This window comes from Penicillium subrubescens (genome assembly GCF_028828155.1).
Source record: "Penicillium subrubescens strain IBT 31985 chromosome Unknown utg000007l_segment0_segment0, whole genome shotgun sequence".
Classification (NCBI taxonomy): domain Eukaryota; kingdom Fungi; phylum Ascomycota; class Eurotiomycetes; order Eurotiales; family Aspergillaceae; genus Penicillium; species Penicillium subrubescens.
Genome location: NW_026643157.1, coordinates 747135 through 767955, shown reverse-complemented (window position 1 = coordinate 767955; position 20821 = coordinate 747135). Strand labels below are relative to the sequence as shown.

The 20821-nt window shown below is 50.5% G+C and overlaps 8 protein-coding genes across 8 annotated transcripts; 3 read left to right on the top strand and 5 right to left on the bottom strand.

Annotated features, from left to right (window-relative positions):
- Positions 1-353: 353 nt before the first annotated feature.
- On the bottom strand, positions 354-2330 carry N7473_010038 (RNA-binding snoRNP assembly protein NAF1; the record flags this gene model as incomplete). Its single annotated transcript, XM_057155977.1, has 1 exon — positions 354-2330. One exon carries the CDS (start codon positions 2328-2330, stop codon positions 354-356), a length of 1977 nt encoding a protein of 658 aa, XP_057004632.1.
- Positions 2331-2542: 212 nt separating this feature from the next.
- N7473_010037 (dolichyl-P-Man:Man(6)GlcNAc(2)-PP-dolichol alpha-1,2-mannosyltransferase) lies at positions 2543-4512 on the top strand (the record flags this gene model as incomplete). Its single annotated transcript, XM_057155976.1, has 4 exons — positions 2543-2601; positions 2671-3343; positions 3406-4200; positions 4255-4512. The coding sequence occupies 4 exons, from the start codon at positions 2543-2545 to the stop codon at positions 4510-4512; spliced, it is 1785 nt and encodes a 594-aa protein (XP_057004631.1).
- An 881-nt stretch (positions 4513-5393) lies between these two features.
- N7473_010036 (heme-dependent oxidative N-demethylase family protein) lies at positions 5394-6920 on the top strand (the record flags this gene model as incomplete). The annotated part of the gene is made up of 5 exons (XM_057155975.1): positions 5394-5613; positions 5670-5772; positions 5825-5877; positions 5942-6065; positions 6155-6920. The coding sequence occupies 5 exons, from the start codon at positions 5394-5396 to the stop codon at positions 6918-6920; spliced, it is 1266 nt and encodes a 421-aa protein (XP_057004630.1).
- Positions 6921-7056: 136 nt separating this feature from the next.
- N7473_010035 (exonuclease V) lies at positions 7057-9082 on the bottom strand (the record flags this gene model as incomplete). Its single annotated transcript, XM_057155974.1, has 2 exons — positions 7057-8543; positions 8638-9082. The coding sequence occupies 2 exons, from the start codon at positions 9080-9082 to the stop codon at positions 7057-7059; spliced, it is 1932 nt and encodes a 643-aa protein (XP_057004629.1).
- A 410-nt stretch (positions 9083-9492) lies between these two features.
- On the bottom strand, positions 9493-10615 carry N7473_010034 (Mpv17/PMP22 family protein; the record flags this gene model as incomplete). The annotated part of the gene is made up of 2 exons (XM_057155973.1): positions 9493-9904; positions 9984-10615. The coding sequence occupies 2 exons, from the start codon at positions 10613-10615 to the stop codon at positions 9493-9495; spliced, it is 1044 nt and encodes a 347-aa protein (XP_057004628.1).
- An 805-nt stretch (positions 10616-11420) lies between these two features.
- Positions 11421-13320, bottom strand: N7473_010033 (MFS transporter; the record flags this gene model as incomplete). Its single annotated transcript, XM_057155972.1, has 2 exons — positions 11421-12887; positions 12952-13320. The coding sequence occupies 2 exons, from the start codon at positions 13318-13320 to the stop codon at positions 11421-11423; spliced, it is 1836 nt and encodes a 611-aa protein (XP_057004627.1).
- A 2372-nt stretch (positions 13321-15692) lies between these two features.
- N7473_010032 (lytic polysaccharide monooxygenase auxiliary activity family 9 protein) lies at positions 15693-16679 on the bottom strand (the record flags this gene model as incomplete). Its single annotated transcript, XM_057155971.1, has 2 exons — positions 15693-16137; positions 16174-16679. The coding sequence occupies 2 exons, from the start codon at positions 16677-16679 to the stop codon at positions 15693-15695; spliced, it is 951 nt and encodes a 316-aa protein (XP_057004626.1).
- A 1763-nt stretch (positions 16680-18442) lies between these two features.
- Positions 18443-20508, top strand: N7473_010031 (glycoside hydrolase family 31 protein; the record flags this gene model as incomplete). The annotated part of the gene is made up of 2 exons (XM_057155970.1): positions 18443-19328; positions 19388-20508. 2 exons carry the CDS (start codon positions 18443-18445, stop codon positions 20506-20508), a joined length of 2007 nt encoding a protein of 668 aa, XP_057004625.1.
- Positions 20509-20821: the final 313 nt, after the last annotated feature.

Below are 20821 nucleotides of genomic sequence, written 5' to 3'. Positions count from 1 at the left end.
AGTAGTAAGATTCCCAAGCGAAGAAGAAGCTGAGCCATTCGATACAACATTGACTTCATGTTTCTGGGTGTTCTGAGACGGTAAATGTAAATGGACCACCCAGACACAAACTACATACTACCACGGGAAGCTCTATAAATATACCCGAGGAAATCAGTAAATCGTCAAATGCTATACTTTTTGTTTGTACTCGTTCCTTAATACATGAGCAAGGCCGAAAATCTCACAACAGGACTATCATGGCCCTTTTGATGCGAACCCAGACTTAAACACAATAACTCCACTCCTAATGCAAATATTTTGGTATCGATGTCAAATAATCCAGAGACTCAGTCCGACAGGAACAAGCAAATCTAGGAAGGAGGTCCCTGGTTTCCGTTGCTCAAGTGTCGCAGCAGATCCAGCTGGGCTTTGACCTGGTCAAAGTTCATGGCCGCGGGGTTTTGCGGCTGCTGACCGGGAGCTTGTTGAGGCTGCTGGTATTGTTGCTGTGGCTGTTGGTATTGCTGCTGCTGCTGCTGCTGTTGCAGTGCAGCCAGGAAAAGAGGGTTGATATGAGCGCCTGGCGGAACGGCCTGGAAGGGGTTTGGCTGCGCAAACGGTTGCTGGAAGGGGAACTGGAAAGGGAATGGCGCGGGTGCTTGACCTTGGCCAAACTGAGGTTGTTGCTGCTGCTGGGGATACTGCGGGTATCCCGCGAATGATTGGGGCATACCGAAAGCAGGCTGTTGTTGCTGGTATGCGGGTTGGCCGTATGGTGCAGGAGGCTGGGCTTGTTGGGGTGCAGCCTGTTGTCCATACTGCGAAGGGCTACCGTTTTGCTGGTTATGAGGTCGGTGATCCTGATCTCTATCCCAGGATCCTCCTCGACCACCGCCGCCTCGGCCACGTCCTCCACGACCACCACGATCAGTGCCTCGGCCACGCCCACGGCCGCCACGGAGGCCGGGTGCTCCGCGCTCAGTGCCTTCGACTGGAGCCTCGCGAGCACCCATCATCTCGTGCAGGTTCTTGGGGCGGGCGAGGGGTGTATATCCATCCTCAGCTGCCCCGTCATCGTAGTTGAGCTCGGTCTGGCTCAGTTTTGAGGGGCCAGGATGTCCCTTCTTGCCTCGAGCAGGGCCGCCTTCCTTAGCCTCCTTTCTCTCCTGGCGTTTTTGCTTCAACTTCCGCTTGTATTCAGCCTCCGCTTCATCATCAGAGAACTCGATCTCCTCGTCGGCGACCTCTTCGTCGTGGAAGTTGGACGCATCACTACCCTTCAGGCCCTTCAGCGGTTGAGTGAAGACAAAGGTAGAGTGCGCCTCGACATAGTAGACGAGCATGTCCTTCACCATGCCCCGTTCCTGGGCATCTTCAGTACTCTTGTACATGACGGTATACAGAGGGTTCTCCACTCTGCCTAGGGTCTCCGAAACCACTCCCAGAACCTTGCGATCTTCAGAGCAAAGCAAGGATCCAGACTCGAGGACTTGGTATTCTCCAGAGGTGCTCGCCTCAATGAGAACCGCATTGTCGATGGCCGTCTGAACCTTACCCAGCAGCACAATTTTCATTTCGGGTGTAATCTGAACGTCTGGGATCGGCAAGACGTCCTCTTCGATCTCGTTGGTCGAGCGAATCTTTCCTCCCGATTTACCCTTGTCACCCCCTTCGTCGTCTGAGCCACCCTCGGCAAGCATCAGAATCCGGGCTTGTTCTTCGGGGCTGAGGATTGGGTAGTCCTCATCGTCGTCGCTGTCGGAGGAATCCGAGGATGATGAACTGTCGGACGAAGATTCGTAAGGGTCTGAGTCGATCTCCCATTCGGGGTGTTCTTCTTCCTGCTCCTGCGGCTCATTGTTCTGCTGCTCCGTCGTCGCTCCATTTGTATCTCCCTGGGTGGCAGGTACTGGTGTCTGGTCGACTTCCATAGCATCTCCAGAGCCTTCCTGCTGGCCATTTGTCTCAACAGTCGCTGCACCATTTTCAGATGTGATCAATTCCGCTGCCACTTGCGAATCAGCTGGGGCATGTTGCTCTTGCGTTGCTGCGACGGTAGGCTGAGAGGGCTCGTTGGTTGCCGATTGCTCGCTAGGGGTGCTGATGAAGCCCAATCCAGGGATCACGGGGGCTGGTTGGGAGGTCATAGACGGCTCAGTCGCAGGCACAGACTTCTCAAGTCTCCTGTTCGTCACCGGGGTCTCTGCACCTAGCGGTGTGTTGTAGAAATCGCTACCATCATCGGGTGTCCCTGCAATGGGTGGTGTATCGATAGTGCAGGGTCGTTTCGCAGGAGGGCAGTCGCCCGTGCCCGCAGACTCGACGCGTAGATTCTGCTGTTCACTCATATTGGATCAGGTTTTAAATCCAAAGATTGCCACAGCGAGTGTTACAACAAAGTGAAGCGCAAAAAAAAAAGTCGCGGGAACTTTTTTGCGGAACTGCCAAAGTTGCCGTGGCGGTCGCCGGAGAAGCTCGTTATCGGCGCTTATCGGCCGGGTTATCACTCTATCGCTTTATTCGCCAAATCAACCTTTAAACTACCTAACACCGCGACAGGATGGCAAAGTCCGACACAGCCGAATCGGGCTCGGCCCATACTCCTCGGACAAAAGCGCGGTATATCTTGAAACCCTTCTAGCAAATATACAAGCAAGGGAATTGAGCTGATGGATTGACTTCTCGCAGCCCTCCACCCCCACCCTTCTACCTACCTCTAAACGCCACCCTGTACCTGTGTCTTATTGCCAACGGTCTTGCAGCTCTATACTCGCCTATTCAAGACTGCGACGAAGTCTTTAACTTTTGGGAACCTACACACTATCTTGACCATGGGTATGGACTTCAGACATGGGAGTATTCTCCGGTATACTCAATCCGAAGCTGGCTCTACGTGTCGCTTCATGCAGCAGTGGGCAAGCTAGGATCCTTGTTTGTCCATACCAAGTCGGCCGATTTCTACTTTATTCGCATCATCCTCGCCATCTTCTGCGCTGCTTGCCAGACAAGGCTATACTCCTCTATCTGCCGAACCCTTAATCCCCGTATCGGCCTTCTATTCCTCCTGATCGCCTTGTTTAGTCCGGGCATGTTCCATGCGTCAACCGCTTTCCTGCCCTCGACTTTCACCATGTATACATCTATGCTTGGTCTGGCTGCATTCTTGGACTTGAAAGGTGGGCCGAAGATTGCGCAGGGAATTATGTGGTTCGGTCTTGGATCAATTGTTGGCTGGCCGTTCGCTGGTGCTCTGATTGTGCCTCTCCTGTTCGAGGAATTCATCATCAGTATATTCTCCCGAACCATCGGCACTCTATTTTATGCAATGTTTGATGGTGCCCTGCGGTGTCTCGGTATCATGGTGAGTCGGACGCAAAGCATCCAATTGCCTCATATTTGCTAAAATAGACTGCAAAATTACAGGCCCTCGAGGTAGCGGTCGACTACGCTTTCTTCCGCAAGATTGCGCTGGTACCTTGGAACATTGTCGCATACAACATTTTCGGTGGTCAAGGAAGGGGCCCTGAGATCTTTGGTACCGAGCCATGGTCATTCTACATTCGAAATCTGCTGCTGAACTTTAACGTTTGGTTTGTTCTCGCAATGCTGTCTGCTCCGCTCCTCCTTGTGCAGGCCATCTTCCGCTCTCAGGGCACCTCTATTCAAACTCTCATGCGCTCTATCACCTTAGTCGCGCCTTTCTATATGTGGTTCGGTATCTTCACGATCCAGCCTCACAAGGAGGAACGATTCATGTACCCAGCGTACCCGTTCCTCGCCCTCAATGCCGCTCTTTCATTCCATCTGATCTTGACATACGTTGGATCTAGCAATCCAAAGGATATCATCGGCCGTGTACCTGCAAAGTTGAAGCTAGTCGCCACTTTGTCGGTCGTTATGGTGGCCGTCAACGCCGGCATGCTACGCATCTTAGGCATGGTGACCGCATACAATGCTCCGTTGAAGGTTCTCGAACCATTGCAGCAGGCGGATATTTCGCTCGCAGGATCTTCAGTATGCTTTGGCAAGGAGTGGTACCGCTTTCCTTCGTCTTATTTCCTCCCGCATGACATGCGAGCCAAGTTCATCCGGAGCGAGTTCAAGGGCCTTCTACCGGGTGAGTTCCCCGACGCACCCAGTCCCTTTGGCCGGATGGAGGGTGCGTCAAAGATTCCCTCGGGAATGAATGATTTGAACATTGAGGACCCAAGCAAATATGTAAGCACTCTAGATTGCCTTCTGACCTGTTCATCATACTTATGTTACCTCTAGGTCGATATTTCTCAGTGTTCATTCTTAGTTGACTCATACTTCCCTAACCACGAGGCGACTGACCTGGAACCTCACTACGTACAGGACGAGTCCCAATGGGAGTCACTCTGTTGTGAGAGGTTCCTGGACGCCTCCCAGACCGGTCTGGTAGGACGGCTCATCTGGGTTCCCGATCTCCCATTTGTCCCGGAAAAGTTCCGGCGCAGATACGGCCAGTACTGTCTCTTGCGGCGTCGTGGTGGCGCGAGCAGTGTATAAATAAGACGAATTTGGGGCCCATTAGGTTCATTTCAGACTGTACCAAATAATGACATTTGATCTTTATGCGATTGATGGCATTAAAGACCCATATCAGATCCATATGAAGAAGAGCTTGCAATGCCTTCCCCCATTGGTATTGGTATTACTGTATTATTACACTGAGATGTGCTGTTTTGGGGAATCCTCTCCCTGCTTCTCATACACCCCGGTATTCACAATACACACCAAGACATACCGCATCATCCATGACCTGACACCCTCCCCACATAATCGGATGAAAGATCAGGTTAATACTATTGATTCTCGCATCCGAATCTCATATGATCCTCTCACGTCCGTGGAGAAAATCCGGGGGAACTCAAGGTTATCAACCGTGAATCACTTTACCCAATCGGGAGAAGAGATCCCCCTCTTTCGTGGCAACCAAACGGATGATAAGAGTACCCCCTCTCGTTAGATAAACCATAATCTTCCTCACCCCATCCAAAGAGTTATCATAGGCTCGTGCCCCTGCAAGCTCGGATCCAAGGGCTGAAACGAGGTCTATGACAAATGTATGCCCCCTCTTTTGTCCCTCGTGAGGTGTGACCTCGACCATGACCCGGTAGTTTTGATATGCATCTTGTCGTTCCTCGCATCCGATTAACAGGAATGGCAGCTAATTGGAGAGGACAGTTGGTATCTACTTGAGGTCATTCGTTTTGATAAGCATATAATTGAATATATGGTGACAGATATACTTTGATGGCTGTTCGTACGATATTGATACTATCTGTCGAGTATTCACCTGGGAAATCATGAGGATTTGAACTATTGATTACCTCTAGAGACACCCATCTACATCATTACCTCAAACTCACGGCCCATACTCACAAAGCATGTCAATTGACTTCCTTCAGGGGACGATCTCATCGATCTTCCCAATCAAAGACCCCGTGAGCATATTCATAGCTCTCAATCTTTCCGTTTGCCTCGTTGTCTTCCTGTTTCGGAGATGGAAGTCCTCCTCCAACCAAACTGCTAGACCTGCTACTCCAGACCTGGAGAAGCCAGCATCAAGATTTCACGGCCGAGAAAAGATAACGCGACAGTTTGGCGGTATGTAAAGTCCTCATGAACTGATCTTGGTATCTCTCTGATCATCGGGTTTGTAGAATGGACGCCCTCGGATTTCAAGAGACCTACAGCACCACCTTACCCAGACTGGGACGTTCATACCTCGAAGCCGATTCCGTATCGGCCTTTTCGATATGGCCCGTAAGTTGAATAGTCTTGTATCACTTTGCTACTTTCTAACTCGCTTGTACAGGAAATACTTTGTTACGATGGGGTTGAGAAGTATGAAGTGGGATGAATGGATTGGTGAGGAAATCTCTGACAACGGTTTTTAAATGAATACTAATATCATATTCCCTCTTCGATATAGAACTCGACAATCATTACCTCAAATACCACGCCGATAAAAAGAAGCGCATCGAAGAACGCGGCGAGAAATGCTACGGCACCGCACCAGAAGCAATGGACGGCGCCATCGAACTACTCGAAGAACTGTACGTCCTTTCATCCACAACCAGAACCATTCCATGGACAATAATCTATCCGTCGAAAGGACCATCCATACTGACACCACCCCCTCCAGATGTGACTACCTCCCCGAACGATACCCAACCATGTTCCAAAAGACCCCAACGGGCATAACCAACACCATCACCCACGAAACCTTCAACATAACCCAGCGCCCGCTCCCAGAAGACCCCATGGCCACAGCAGCCCGTCTCATCCAAGACGATCTCGCCCTAATGTTCGAGCGCCCGGATGGCGAATACTACCTCCTAGCAGGCGCAATCCTCCTCGCGGGATTCTGGCGGTTGAGTGACAAATTCGGCATGCCACTCTCCGAAATCCACACCTCAGGAGATGTCCCACAATTCCGCGAGAAGCTACAGCGCGGGATGATGAATTTCTTCCGTCGACTGAAACCCGAAGAACCCGTTCTCCGGAACAATTATTTCATCCAGGTGGATGATAGTCTGGCGTGGTCGCATAGTATTGGGTCCGAGGATGCGGAGACGGTGTCGTGGAATACGGCGGATAAGAATAAGGCGATTGAGCATCATTTTTTTAGGTCGGAGAGGCAGTCGCTTAGGAGGTTGCCAAGGTCTGGGGCGGTGGTGTTTACTATAAGGACGTATTTTGAGCCGATCACGGAGATTGTTAAGGAGCCGTATGTTCCTGGGAGGTTGGCTTCTGCGATTCGGAGTTGGGGGGATGATGTTTCGAGGTATAAGGGGAAGGAGAAGTACGCGGAGGTGTTGTTGGAGTATTTGGATCGGAAGCATGAGGAGCAGGTTAAGGCGGGACTGGAGGTGGATAAGGAGGATGAAGCGCGGAGTTATCCTTTATAAATGAGGAGATAGTTATGGAAATGTCTCGATTGTTCTTATGTATTCATTTATGGATAATGTCCTGAGAGTAATTAGTAACATCCAATGATGCTGGGTGACTGCAATGGTTGTGGTTCTCTGGCTGAAGGTATGTATATCAGATATCTGCCAAGGAACTAGTTCTTCGTCTCCGATTTCGAGTAGCATAATCCAACTCGCGTTCCTGTCGCCACGAACATTCATCGCGAAAGTCGCAGATCCGACATTTCCAAGCCTCCACAATCCCGACTCCTTGGGGATTGCGTTGACCGCGCCACCACTCCATCTGGTCAGTGAGATATGATGACATAGTGGCCGGGTCGAAAAGGAAGGACCTGCTTCCAAGCAGCCGCGGATGAAGATCAGTCGTAGGAGCTGACGAGAGGAAGCGGGCTGTGAGGACTGGAGAGAGGAGGGTAGGATATTCTTCCAGCATCGCTGGCTGTGTCAATGATGGGATAGATGGTGCAACCGTCTCTTCATGCGGAGAGAACGAGGGAATGAAGGTGTGACGGAGTTGCTCTTTCATGTAACTCCATAGACGGTGAAGTGTGCCATGGGTCAGAAGGATACCAGTCGAGTCCTGGCTGGCATATGGAGGACTGGAAGCAGGGCCAAAGCCATGAGTGGCTTGCACGGCCCCTTCGGGTGTGGGAACATCGTCCACGTCGAATGGCGGAGATGACACTGCATCAAAGAACTCATCATGCAGGCCGCCTACCTCTGAGATAAATGCATCCGTGAATGGTTTCTCGGGGTCGAGATTATAGCGCGCTGCGAGCACATCCATTGTGACATCGTCACTCGTGATAAGACGGTTCAGCATGTGATAATAAAGTTGCAGTTGGAGTAATGTCGGTCGGAAAGACGTGCTCTTGACTGTCGGGACAGAGCCACTCGCTTTCGTCTTGACATCTGTCATGTATATTCGCGGTAATCCATAGACCGCCGGGTTTTCTTCAACAGGAGGCACCTCCCCGGGAGCTTCCAAATCAGCGAGATCCGAAATCCGCTTCCCACCCTGAGAGGAAGACAGCAGGAAATCGGACAATGACATTTGGTACTCAGGGAGAGCAGCGCGCGACTTTTCCGCATCTTCATAGAAGCCAGCAGCTGTAGCCTCGAGCACAGAATCGGGACATTCATAGGAAAGCTGGTCAATAACCCCATTGACCAACTCCCCATCAACAACGCCCCAGATCTCGAGCTCACGCGTGATGCCGTATTCCCTCAACATCCGCAGGCCCTGTATCACATTCCATATTCGCAGCGCCCACGCATCCTCCTTAGTCTTGATTTCCACCGGGACCGTGGTGTATATCTCATCTTCGAGAGTCTTATGCACGACGCTCCCCTTCTTCATTGCAGGCGTCCTTCTCTTCCGCCCATGCTTGGTCAGAGTATACCAATACTGCAGCTCACACCAAGCCGGAGAAACCAAATCCGTCACCGAAAACGCCTTATTCGGCGGTCGTCGAAAGCGCTCCACGGGTGTCCGCGTATCCAACGTCGGGGCTAGTTGAGTCTCGCGTGTCCATTCAAGCTCACGCGCAGCACTGCGCTCTCGTTCTCGCTCTCTCCCTTCACTTGATCCAGGATGCTCCACTAAACGCTTCGAGATCCACGTGTTAGCCTAGCCCAGGCTGCTGAACAGCAAATCATAAACGCTTCGGGATGACAGGATCGAAAACACTCATACCAATCTGGGAACTCCTGTTGATTGACACCTGGCTTGACCTCCCAGCCATAGGGCTCCGTGGGTTCGTTGGCCCAAACCAAGGCCGCTGGCTCGAACGTCTCCACGGTGAACCAGGCTTCTCCCGACCCAGTACCTTCGGCAGGCGGACGCCCGGGGAATTCGTGACAGCATCTTCAATGTCGGCAACAATCTCCGCTAGAGAGGCTGGTTGAAGGGAGTCAAGATCTGCAAGCTTCGCTGCAACTGGTGCCGTAATCGCGTCCTCAAGGTTCTGATTTGGGGTTGGTGTTGAGACTGGAGTGGCGTCGCGTTGGACGGGCGCGTGTTCTGCGGCAGCTTTCGTGACTAGGTCGTTCAGTAACTGCTCTTCATCTGGCGTAAAGTCGGATCCGTAGTCACTGGAATCGGATACTTCAGACCGCGATAGTTGCGGTGGGCAGGACATGCCTGCGACTGTTGAAGGGGGTCATGTTCTGTGTGGCATGTAGAAGGAGAGGAAATGCGGATCGCGAGGCGCGAACGTCATCGCGGGAGGCTCCGATTTAACTACACTACTTAGCAAGCAGGAGTCAGGTTTAACTCACCAACAAACAAGTTCATTACTGGACGTTTTTAGCGAACGGCTTATGGCTGATCCTCGTTATTACTTCATTGAAGTTAAATCTTCGTCAAAATGAGAGTTAATTGAGAAAAGAAAGAAAGGAAACTCTATATTTATGGTCGAAGATTGGTATCTATCAAATGAACATGCAATGCATCGCTCCAAGAAATCGCCAAAAAAGTCAAACGCCGACAGTGACAGGACATAAAATCTATACAAAATGCCCGAGGTCAACCCTTCTAAACCGCTTTATATTATGCCGCAGCCGTTGCAGGAACCAAGTTCCCAGCCATCGCTTGCACACTCTGAATATTGTTCTCTTCCGCCAGAACCTCACGCGCAGCCTTCTGGTTCAACCAACTCAAGTACGTCTGCCAGCCAACAGCAATGACGCCCGAGAAGACGTTCCGGAACTGAGCTGGCACGTACATGAAGCTGAATGCAGTGACAGCGGGCCAGAGCTTGACGCTGTTGGTCACGCTGACGGGGAGAGCCTTCTTTAGGCGCTCCCATGTTTCCTCGAGGGAGGCGCCTGCGAGGAGGGAATGCATGCTGAAGAAGTATGTATTGAAGACGGGGGTGAAGCAGATTTGTTGGACGACGACTTTGGTCAAGACAGAGAGGAATTTGGATGGGTAGTTAAAGTGGTTGTGGAGGAACATGAACCTGAGATTTGAGGTTAGCGTTTCTAGTTTTCGCAAACACTCCTGATCGAGCGCTCTGTACTGCGATAGCTCAGACTTACCAGTTATATGACGGGATACTCGATCCAGCGCCCACAATCAGGTGTCGCACCGTCCGCCATGGATCATATCCACCCCCACGACTGACCTCCTTTTCATCCTCATCCCCCAATGCCTTGGGATCTTTCTCCGCAGACTTAGCCGGTGGAGGTGCCTCCGAGGGAAACATCAGCTGGGCACTCAAGTCTCCACACAAATATATGACAATGGAGCTGTAGAATTGCGTCGCATACGGCTTCCGCTCCTGCACGCGCGAGTACCACCTGCCCAGCTTTCCCAAAGGACCGGCTTTTATGATCTCGCGTAGTCCTTTAGACCGCACCACCGCATTCGCGGCACTGGGAGCCGTCGCTGCGCCGGCGGCTGTCACTGCCGCGGTAGTATTCACAGGCTGGGCTGAGGCAGAATCCGAGATATTTGGCGGGGCGGACTTTGCAGGCGCATTCGTCGATACCCCATCACAGCTAATCTTGCTCTCTGCGGGTGTCTCAGGCGTCGTTGGGGCATCGGAGGATTTGTGTCGTCGCGGCTGGCGCACCCGCCGTAGCGGCGCTCGAATGCTGGGGTTGATCGGCCGGGGACGCGTCGTGAACGTCGACACATGGGCGCTGAGACCCCTTTGAAAGAGACTCATCTCTGGTTCCTCAGACACTCGTCATGTACAATGAGTGATGACCTGGTACAACCACAGCTGCACAAAAAAACCCGGGGTGACTCAGGTATACTAGTCCGACTGTGGCGATAAGGGAGAAACGAAAAGTACCGATAACGGAAGGTGTTTCCGAGTGGGGGGAATACTATAATTCAAAGAATGAAGAAACGAAAGAGGTCTATGAGGGTATAGATTGAAAGAAGAGTGTAAATCAACAAAAAAAGGTTGTCTATGACTAGAAAAAAGCTGACAGCGATTAAAAAACTCAGAGTGCGAGTCAGTCAGCTGCATCATGGCGGGTGATTCGTGATTCGGCAGTCGGCCCGCGGAAATGCCGTGAATTTCCGATCAAAAGTTATTGCTGGGATGAGATCAGATCGCCGAGAGATTGCGATCTGGCCATGAAGTTGATTGCTATAAATAATCTGATCAACGTACTGTCTACAAGCTAAATTGGCACAGTTTCTGGGAAATAATAATCATTGGAAAAATCAACAAATGACGCCATATCCAGGAACCAACTCCAGATCTATATGCAGGTAATGATGCAGCCCGTAAATACATAAATCGTTCCCGAGTGTAAACACATGGGGAAATAAGGTATCAACAAAATCAAACAAAATGCGAACAGGCGGGAGTATAGTCACCGCACAATGCAAAAGACACTAATAGGAAACTTTTTGGTATAAAAGTGACGAGGGACGGAGTAGACACTAGGATTAGAGTAGGGGATAATGCGGGGCGAGTGGTGGAGAGAATGTGATGTGAGTGGGGATTATGAAGGTTTTTAAGCCTTGAAGGATTCCCGAGTGTTGACACGGTCAACAACGTAGGGATTTCCTTCATAGGTAGGCACACGAGCCAGCGAGCCCATAGTGCGAGCAGATGCAGTCGAGTGAGCACGGCTGCGGGTCCGTTGAGTCGCAATGGGCTCCTCTTCGGCGTCGTTGTGAGAGGAGGAGCTCGACAGGGAAGGATCGTGCGGGGCAGGAGCCTCGGTGCGGTCAAACTCAATTTTCTCCTCTTCTTCCTCGACAGGCGTGGTGACGGCTTGTTCCTGGATCTTGCGCATAAAGGCCTCGGACTGGGCGGCGAACTTGCAGCGAGTGCGGATGGCGGCACCGTACTTGTAGAACAGGAAGGGGAAGGGCACGCAAGCGAGCGCCAAGAAAGCGGGGATCGAGGACGCCCAGTGGATGCCGAGGTTGTTATACATGTAGGTGGTGAAAAGAGGGAAGGCAGCACCGAAGAGGGATCGCATGACAGAGTTTGCGGCCAAGACGGAGGCGGCGAAGATGGTGTATGCGTCGATTAGGTAGTTCATGATACCCAGGAAAACGAGGACCATACCGAAACCGAAGGGCACACCGGCTGCGATACTGGCCATGAAGTGGATATCGGGGTAGTTGGTCCAGGCAAACCAGAACAGACCGATGGGGATCGCAATGCAAGCGACCATCGTCGGGGGAAGACGGGCTTCGGGAGGTGCGAACCCACCATGGTTCTCTTGAACGCGAATATAGCGCTTGTTATCCCATAGGGTGTAGACGACGGCAATCAACATTCCAACCATGATACCCAGGAAAGCAAGGCCGCCGATACCCTGGTTCCAGCCACGGTTGACTTGGTACACAATTGGGAACGCAGCAAACATCATGTACAGAGTACCATAGATGATAGCCATGTACAGAGACAGCAGGAAGACGATAGGCTCGCGGAACAGGAGAATCCATGGACGAGACAAGGCAATCTTGAACGATTCCTTGAGCGAGAGTCTGCCCTGGTCGATATCGATCTTACTGCGGTAGACCTTGCCGGTGAGCTTGGAGAGCTTCTCAGCACGACGGCGCAGCAGCACCGGCGCATAGGTCTCGGGCATGAACAGAGAACCCATGATCCAGACAGCACCAGAGAAGATACCCAGGAAGCCCATGACCCACTTCCATCCCTCGTACATACCGAGGAAACCACCGATGATCGGGCCCAGAACGGGACCCAAAAAGGGCGCAGCGGCGAAAAGACTCATGGCGATACCACGCTGCTTGGCGGAGAACATATCGGCGATGACACCACCAGCGTTGGTGAGGGGCGAGGATCCAAAAGCACCGGCGAAGAAACGAAGGATGATAAGGGTATACGCATTCTTGGAACCGGCGCAGGCAGCGTTGAATGCAGTGAGGGCGGCATAGGTGGTAGTGAAGAGGAGTTGACGACCGAACAATTCACTAAGAGGAGCCCAGAGCAGGGGACCAATCTGGTACATGTTAGTTACTAAGTCTACAGATTGTCAATCTCAAGCAAGCCGGAGCGAAACTTACGGCGAAACCAACGACGAACAGCGAGACACCAAGGGTAGCAACTTCGCTTCCAATGCCAAACTCCTTTTCAATCTCCGCAACACCACCAGTATAGGCCGAAGAGACCAATGCAACAGCCAGCGTCGCAATAGCCACCACAGCAGTAAACGTCCACTTCTTCACCTGGCTGAAACCCATCGGGTTACGAGGGTCATCAGGAATCCAAGTCACGGCATAAGGGTCGTCTTCCGTGCCGGAGCCGGGGTATGGATGGCTTGCGATCTGCTGTGTCACTACACCTTGATCGAAGACCAGGCGGAAAAAAGGAATCGAGGTGGGGAGATTGGATTCGATCTTTTCAGATCCGTTTTTCTCGTCGAAGCCCGACATAGTGGGCAGACGTGCGAGGATCGAGTTTCGGAAGATAGTTTCGATTTATAGTATAGTCGTGGGATGCGATGAGAAGGAAAAGCAGCAGTAGGTGGGAAAGCTGCGATGACGCAGAGAAATAGTTAAATAAGAACCAGGAAAAGAAGCCCCCCAGGAAATAATAATGCGCGGGGGTTATGTTTGGTTTTTGGAGGATAGCAGGAAACCCTAGTTATGCACCGTTTGCGGGGGCCGGGGAGGAGATAATAACCGGATTTGGGGCAGAGGGAGTCGAGTTAATCACCACAACAAGAATTAGCGATTATGAGGTGAGTGAGTTAGATAGCGAAATATAGTCGTAGAAAAAAATAAAGAAATCTTCTGGAAGCAACAGGACCAAGGGCCCCTTTTAATGATGGCAATGGATGGAAGTTGCTACGAGTCAGGCAATGGGGCCTGGATTGGTGGCGCTCTGTTTTTTCATACTTCATCCATAGATCCAGGGTCGGATTTAGTAATGTACGCCGGTGTTAATGTATTAAACTACATAAAAAGGTGTCCACTGTGCATATCTGGCTGGAAATAAATTATGGCCCCCAGCAACGAGAAACACCGTTGGTCACTAGTTCTGCTTAGAAATGGTCGAGCTTGAAGAACGGAGAAAAGAAAAAAGGTGGATCCCGAGTGCCGACCCATGGGCCATGCATTATTAAATCATTTATCATTTATGCTATGCTCAGGTACTACTTGGACATGGGGGCAAAAAAATGAGAATCGATTCAGGTATCGTGGCCAACGCCATCGCAGAATGTTTCCTTAGATCCGTCCGTCAAAGCTAATCGTTATGGAGGCGGTCCAACCCGGCTAAAAAGAGGTCCCCCTTGTCGAAGGGCGTGAGAGACTAGCAGGGAATACACGAGTCGCGTTACAAAACTATGACGCAAACAGCGTGCGCCACGTGATGAGATTATGCACGGCACAAAGCCACGTTTGGCTGTGCGCCGGGAACTCGGCACGGCGCTTGGCAGATCGCGGACTTAAGCGTCAGGCTGAAACAATTCTCCCGTCCTATCGGCTTCAACTGTCATCAGCAATTTCGGTCGGGATAGCTAATTACGAGGTGGATGTGATGAGTCAATCTTGAAGATTATCGACGGTATTCACTGAGATTCCAGAGTCCGATTTTCATGTAAAATTGAATTGTAATCGCCAGCCAAGATTCATCTAATGATTTACTGTAGCACGATTCATGGTGCAGTACACAACAGCAATCTATACATGCAGGAGATTTCCAAGACTCAAATCAACCCTTATCACGCAAGGGCCACACCCGTCGAGAGATACATACATAAATCAAAGTCCTGAACCAATGAAACCCAAGGCATGGGCCAGGGGAAATTGGCATAGGGCTTATAGGCCGGCTCCGGATCTGCCCATTGGGGCTCTTTGCTGAGGCCCGGCCGATGGTTGGTTAATGTGGTCCGGCACGGATAGATTTGAAAGATCAAGCTGACACGCTCGACCAAAGCATAATACGACCATCTGGTTCATTATTCATTATTATTCGTCTGCTTATGCTCCGATGCAACCCATCCTTCTACGTAGGTGGACCCCAAATACGACTTCTTTTGAATTGATAAGCATCAACCCCGAAATCCTTATTTATGCCTCCTTGTGTCCATGCGCCCTTCATACGAGGTTTGTTCATAAGTAGTCAACCACATTCCCAATAAAACTTGGATTGGTAATATCTTGTCACTTGACGATGACCATTGCCCTGACCAGGCAGCTTAGTTAATGTGTACGACATTATTATCTTATGTCCTTTTTTATTCACGGCATTCGCCAATGAATCTTCATCAGCTACGTCCCACCGTAAGCACCGGGCCATGTCGATCAATTGCCCGGTATGCCCATGACAACGGGTCCAATTGAATGCTTATTCTTGAGTTACGACGTTCTAATGATTTCATAAAGCTTACACCGAAATTGAAAGCAGGATCAGAGAATTTTGCGGTCGTGGATTTGAACTGTTTGAAATACATACCTTAAAATAAAGGCCTGTTATCTTACAATAACCCCGAAAGGTATAACCTTGGTGGTACCTAGGATACTGTACAAATGATGTTTCGCTCACAGCTTGGGCTAAGAAAAAGTATGGAGCTGTTCAAAAATGGAGATAGTTGGCCAAAGGTGGTGCAAATCATCAAGATCAGCATGACGATAGAACCAATCTATGCGACAATCATCTTGTAAAGGCAAGTACAGTAATAAATTTTGTACAAAATGGTTGAATGATCCAAGGGGCAGACCCCAGCAACAATTCATGCAACACATATGGCTTTTTGTCCCAGAATACACATGAACGAAATGCCGAGTTTCAATTGAAACTTCTAAAGATATTCCAAGAAGCCAGTAGCGAGATCAATTGCCAGTTGTAAAAATCGTGACTGTGGTTGTAGTAGTGATTTTGTCAGGAACACAAGCACTCTCTGGTGTGGCGAGAGAACCATCAGGTATGGCGGTAGTGGTTGTGGTAGTACCGTGACTGTCCCGCAATCACCGTCGGTGATTTGACTTGATGAGCTCAGGGTAGATGTGGTCTCGGCTGCGACCTCAGATGTCACCGGAGGAGTGGTGAGGACATTGCTAGAGGAAGATTGGACTCTCTGTAATGCGGCCAACGAGGTAGAGTATCCAGTCACCTGGCTACTAGACGTGGCTGTTGCAGACCCGATCACAGGAGTCACAGCTGGCGCCGACCAAGTGCCCGTGGGTGTGCCAGTGACACCCTCGGCGTAGATGGAGTTACCAATACTGGGCGGCCAGACGTTGGGCCTGGGCATGGTATAGTTCCTCTAATATTCACGATACATGTAAAACAAAATGCCAGGCTCATATCTAGTATAAACACTAGGAATTTTAACGACTGGCCCCGGAGTTTCCGTGCTGTCACTCTCAACCTCGATCTGTGCACAATTGAAGTAAAACTCAGCACCGCCAAACTCCCCAGCTCCATGAAGCGCAATGTGTTCGATCTGAACGAGATATTGACCGGCGGGAGTCTCCTTCGGTAGGGTGAATGTGAAGTTCGATTTCCCAGTCACGCCCCATTGAATGCTCTCGTTACCGAAAGAGGTCGGGCCGAGCTCCCAAATCTTGAACCTGTCACTAGAGCCGTCGTAATCTCGAACATCTCCCGGGGCCTTCGACATGTACACTTGCATAGGCCCAGGGTGTCCGACCAAAACGCCAAAGTCTGTGGCGAATCCGATCTGGTCGCCAGCTTTCACTTTGTTGACGTCGGTTTGGCCGGCAAACTGGAAAGAACCCGTGTTGCAGCGGAAGTCATCACTATTGTAGTTTCCTTTCCAGGGCATGTAACCCTGCGTGTCTTCGCGGACATATTCGTAGTACTCGCTGACATTGCCATTATTGATAAATTGCGGGGGAAAAAAGTGACCGAAGGTACCTGGGATCGAGGCCAAGCAGAAGGCCAGCGCAAGACGAATTTGGGAACGCGTGGTGAGGTCTTAGGGAAACTGTATCAAGCAGAAAGGATTCTGTCAATCGCCAGCGGTGACACGAATGCTGAATGAAAGAAGTTAGTGACTATATAACAAGAATGGGTGTAAAGGCTTGCAGCTTCTGTGTCCCGAGGGCGACGTCCACCTGCTATTTAACACCTCTGTGCACCTGAATAGGAAACATTGCGTTTTATTATCAACTGGGATAATTTATATTGGACTTCGGGTTTTTCGAGATTAACGGAGAGGATACATCATGATGCTTGCTTAAACACAAACACTTCCTATGGAACAGCGAATGTATCAGTTACAGACCCTGTCTCTTGGCAATGGGGAGCAGGGCGGACAAGTGCACTTGACTGGCTACTTCATTATAGGTTGGTTTTCTCGTTTGACCGAGTTTCACCACAATAATTGTGGAAAATCAGCTGGTATGTACACTGCCGAAGGCATTAGAGAGCTATGTACATAATGAAAATCTTGTGGGTCATTTAGGGAACCTTCTAAACTGTGCACAGTGACACAAGGGGACCCGCGCTATGACCTCGAATAAGCCAATCAGGCTACTGTACTTTTCTGACCAAGGCAATTCCACCTAAATCAATGTATTTTCGCTTCTCCAAAATCCCCAGGCCCATTTGCCCTGTCCAAATCGCCTCCACCTCGCTGTCGCCGACTAATTGAAGCTGTTCACCCATCTTCATTTTCATCCCAATATGGCTCCGACTTCCACTATGTTTAGCTCGCTGCCTAGCAACGTCAACGAGCGCCGAATGGAACTCTTCAACCTTGGCCTTGACGCTAAACTGTCTTTCCCTGGCTCGGAGTTAGAAAGACTGTGGCCCTTTCTCGACAACATATATGTTCATTATCGCAAGAATGCAGCCAAAACCCATACTACTTCGTATTATCGATTTCGTCTCTGGCGTAAGGATCCTATCCAAGTCAGGGTTACCCCGGAACAATCGCAAGCGAATTCGAGTATCAAGGGCTCTTGTTGCTTGCCCCTGCAAGATCAAAGTTATCACCAAGTGCGGAGAGGCCTTAATTACTCGCGTTGATAGGGATCCCTCTGGCCACAGTCACCAACTCGAAGCCATTGAATACAAGCTTCCTACTGGGGTGAGGGATCTAGCTGCTAATGAGGTTGGTTAGGGGTATACGCCTCACCAGATTCTGAGTAACCCCAAAAGCGCCCGAAATGGCAATCTAGAAGCCCTTAAGCTTGCAGGGGGTGTGGGCCTTAGTACGAAAGATATACACAATGCCGGTGCGCAGGGTCGAAACTAAGCGGAGAACTACTAGTTAGCCGATCAACAAAATTTCTCTAAAAATCTCGCCCCCCCCCCCCCCACCTCCCCCCCTTCTTTCTCGATCTTGTGTCTGGGAAGGAAGCGGGGTATTCCATAAAGCAATACGATCATCCTGTCTCCTCCGGAGCCAGAAGCATATGCTATTATGCCACCGCTACTTGGCATTCCGGCGGGGGTGGAGAGCGTAGGAGACACAATGGATAAAGATTGACGAAACCATAAGAATGGACCAGAGAGAACGAACAATCTTTGCGCACTTCACTAGTTATTTCGTGGAAAAGCTATTTGTGATTCCCTCGCAGGATGTTTCGTGAAGAAGGAAACCGACTGGTGTATGAGTACGACTCTGAGCAACTCTGGATTGAGCCATGGGGCGAGAACGCGTTTCGAATCCGAGCCACGAAATGCGCCACCATGCCGACGGAGAGTTGGGCTCTCGGCGAGAGGTTAGCCGCTTCAACTACTGGCCCGCAGATCTCCATCTCTTCCTCCTCTGCAAGCATCAACAATGGCAAAATACGGGCTGTGATTTCCAGATTTGGAAAGCTCACTATCTCCAACTCCAAGGGCAAAGTCCTGCTTGAGGAGTATACACGCACTCGTCGGGATATCCTCGATCCAAAATGCAGCGCCATTGAGGTTGAAGCTCGGGAATTCAAACCCATCCTAGGTGGCGATTACCATCTCACCCTGCGACTGGAGAGCATCGACCCAAATGAAAAGATCTTTGGCATGGGCCAGTATCAGATGCCATACCTCGATTTGAAAGGCCATGATCTGGAACTAGCTCATCGCAACTCCCAGGCCAGTGTGCCCTTTGCACTATCGTCCCTCGGATATGGCTTTCTCTGGAACAATCCCGCAATCGGGCGTGCCGTCTTGGGGAAGAACATCATGAGCTTCGAGGCCTATTCAACTAAAGCTATGGACTTTTGGATTGTGGCAGGAGATTCGCCCTCCGAAATCGAAGAAGCTTATGCCAACGCCACAGGCAAAGTCCCTATGATGCCAGAATTCGGCCTAGGATTTTGGCAGTGCAAGCTGCGGTACCAAACGCAAGAAGAGCTTCTTAGTGTGGCGAGGGAGTATAAGCGCCGCAACTTACCGATCGATCTTATTGTGATTGACTTCTTCCACTGGCCTAAGCAAGGAGAGTGGAAATTTGACCCTGTATACTGGCCAGATCCAGGTATGTCTCTAATTCAAACTTCAATAATTCCAGGCCGCTAATCAGAGATATTCATATAGCCACAATGGTTAAGGAGTTGAAAGAGATGAAGATTGAATTGATGGTTTCCATCTGGCCGACCGTCGATAAAAAATCAGAGAACTATGAAGAGATGCGCGAAAAGGGCCTTCTTATTCGTGTAGATCGCGGTATTCGAACTGGTATGGATTTCGAAGGCGAGACTGTTCATTTTGATGCCACAAATCCCAAGGCGCGAGAGTACGTCTGGGGAAAAGCACGGCAAAACTACTACGAAAAGTACGGAATTAAGGTCTTCTGGCTTGACGAAGCTGAGCCCGAATACACGGCTTACGATTTCGACATTTACCGATATCACCTTGGGTCCAACCTTGCTATTGGAAATATCTATCCGAGTGACTATTCCCGGGCCTTTTATGAAGGGATGACCCGTGCAGGCGAAACAAATGTTGTCAACTTAGTGCGATGTGCTTGGGCCGGCAGTCAAAAGTACGGCGCGCTGGTCTGGAGTGGTGATATCGCCTCGTCCTGGGGCAGCTTCCGGAACCAGCTTGCTGCGGGCCTTAATATGGGTATTGCCGGTTTCCCCTGGTGGACCACCGATATCGGAGGCTTCCATGGAGGCGATCCTAATAGCACGCACTTCCGCGAACTATTTGTGCGTTGGTTCCAATGGGGTACCTTCTGCCCCGTTATGCGCCTGCACGGTGACCGTGAGCCTCGACAGCCTCAGCAAGGCACGACCGGAGGTGCATCTTGTTGCAGCGGTGCCGATAACGAGGTTTGGTCTTATGGGCCGAAGGTTTATGAGATTTGCAAGAAGTATATGCTCATTCGCGAGGAGCTGCGACCCTATACCAGACGACTGATGCAGGCCGCCGCCGAGAAGGGGACACCGGTGATGCGGACTCTTTTCTACGAGTTTCCGGATGATGAGAATTGTTGGAACGTGACTGATCAATATATGTATGGCGATCGGTACTTGTGCTGCCCCGTCCTGACACCTGGGTTGACCAAGATGATGGTCTATCTGCCATGTCTGACTGCTGGTGAGAAGTGGAAGGCATTTTCTGGAGAAGAAACCTGGGAAGGTGGCCAAAACATTGAGGTTGACTGCGTCATTGACACCATGCCAGTCTTTTCCCGAGTCGACTGTATATAGACAAGAGAATTCAAGCATGTAATTAGATACAGGTGCATCGTTGGTGTGAATTAGCCCAAATCAATGCGGATGGATCATATAACAAGTAACCGAAAATAATGTGCCACAAGATAGAAATCCAGCCATCAACCTTGTTGGGATACTTGAGATGCTCTTCTTTCTTTTCATTTCTCCCTCCCACCAATGCATGTTTTCTTGGGATTTCACTGGCTGTATTCCTTGAGCGTCTCCGGAGAACGGACCGAAAATGTGGGGGAGGCCCAGATCTCCGCAGGGACGTGGAGTGCTCCGTGGTAATAAAGTCAGGGGAGTT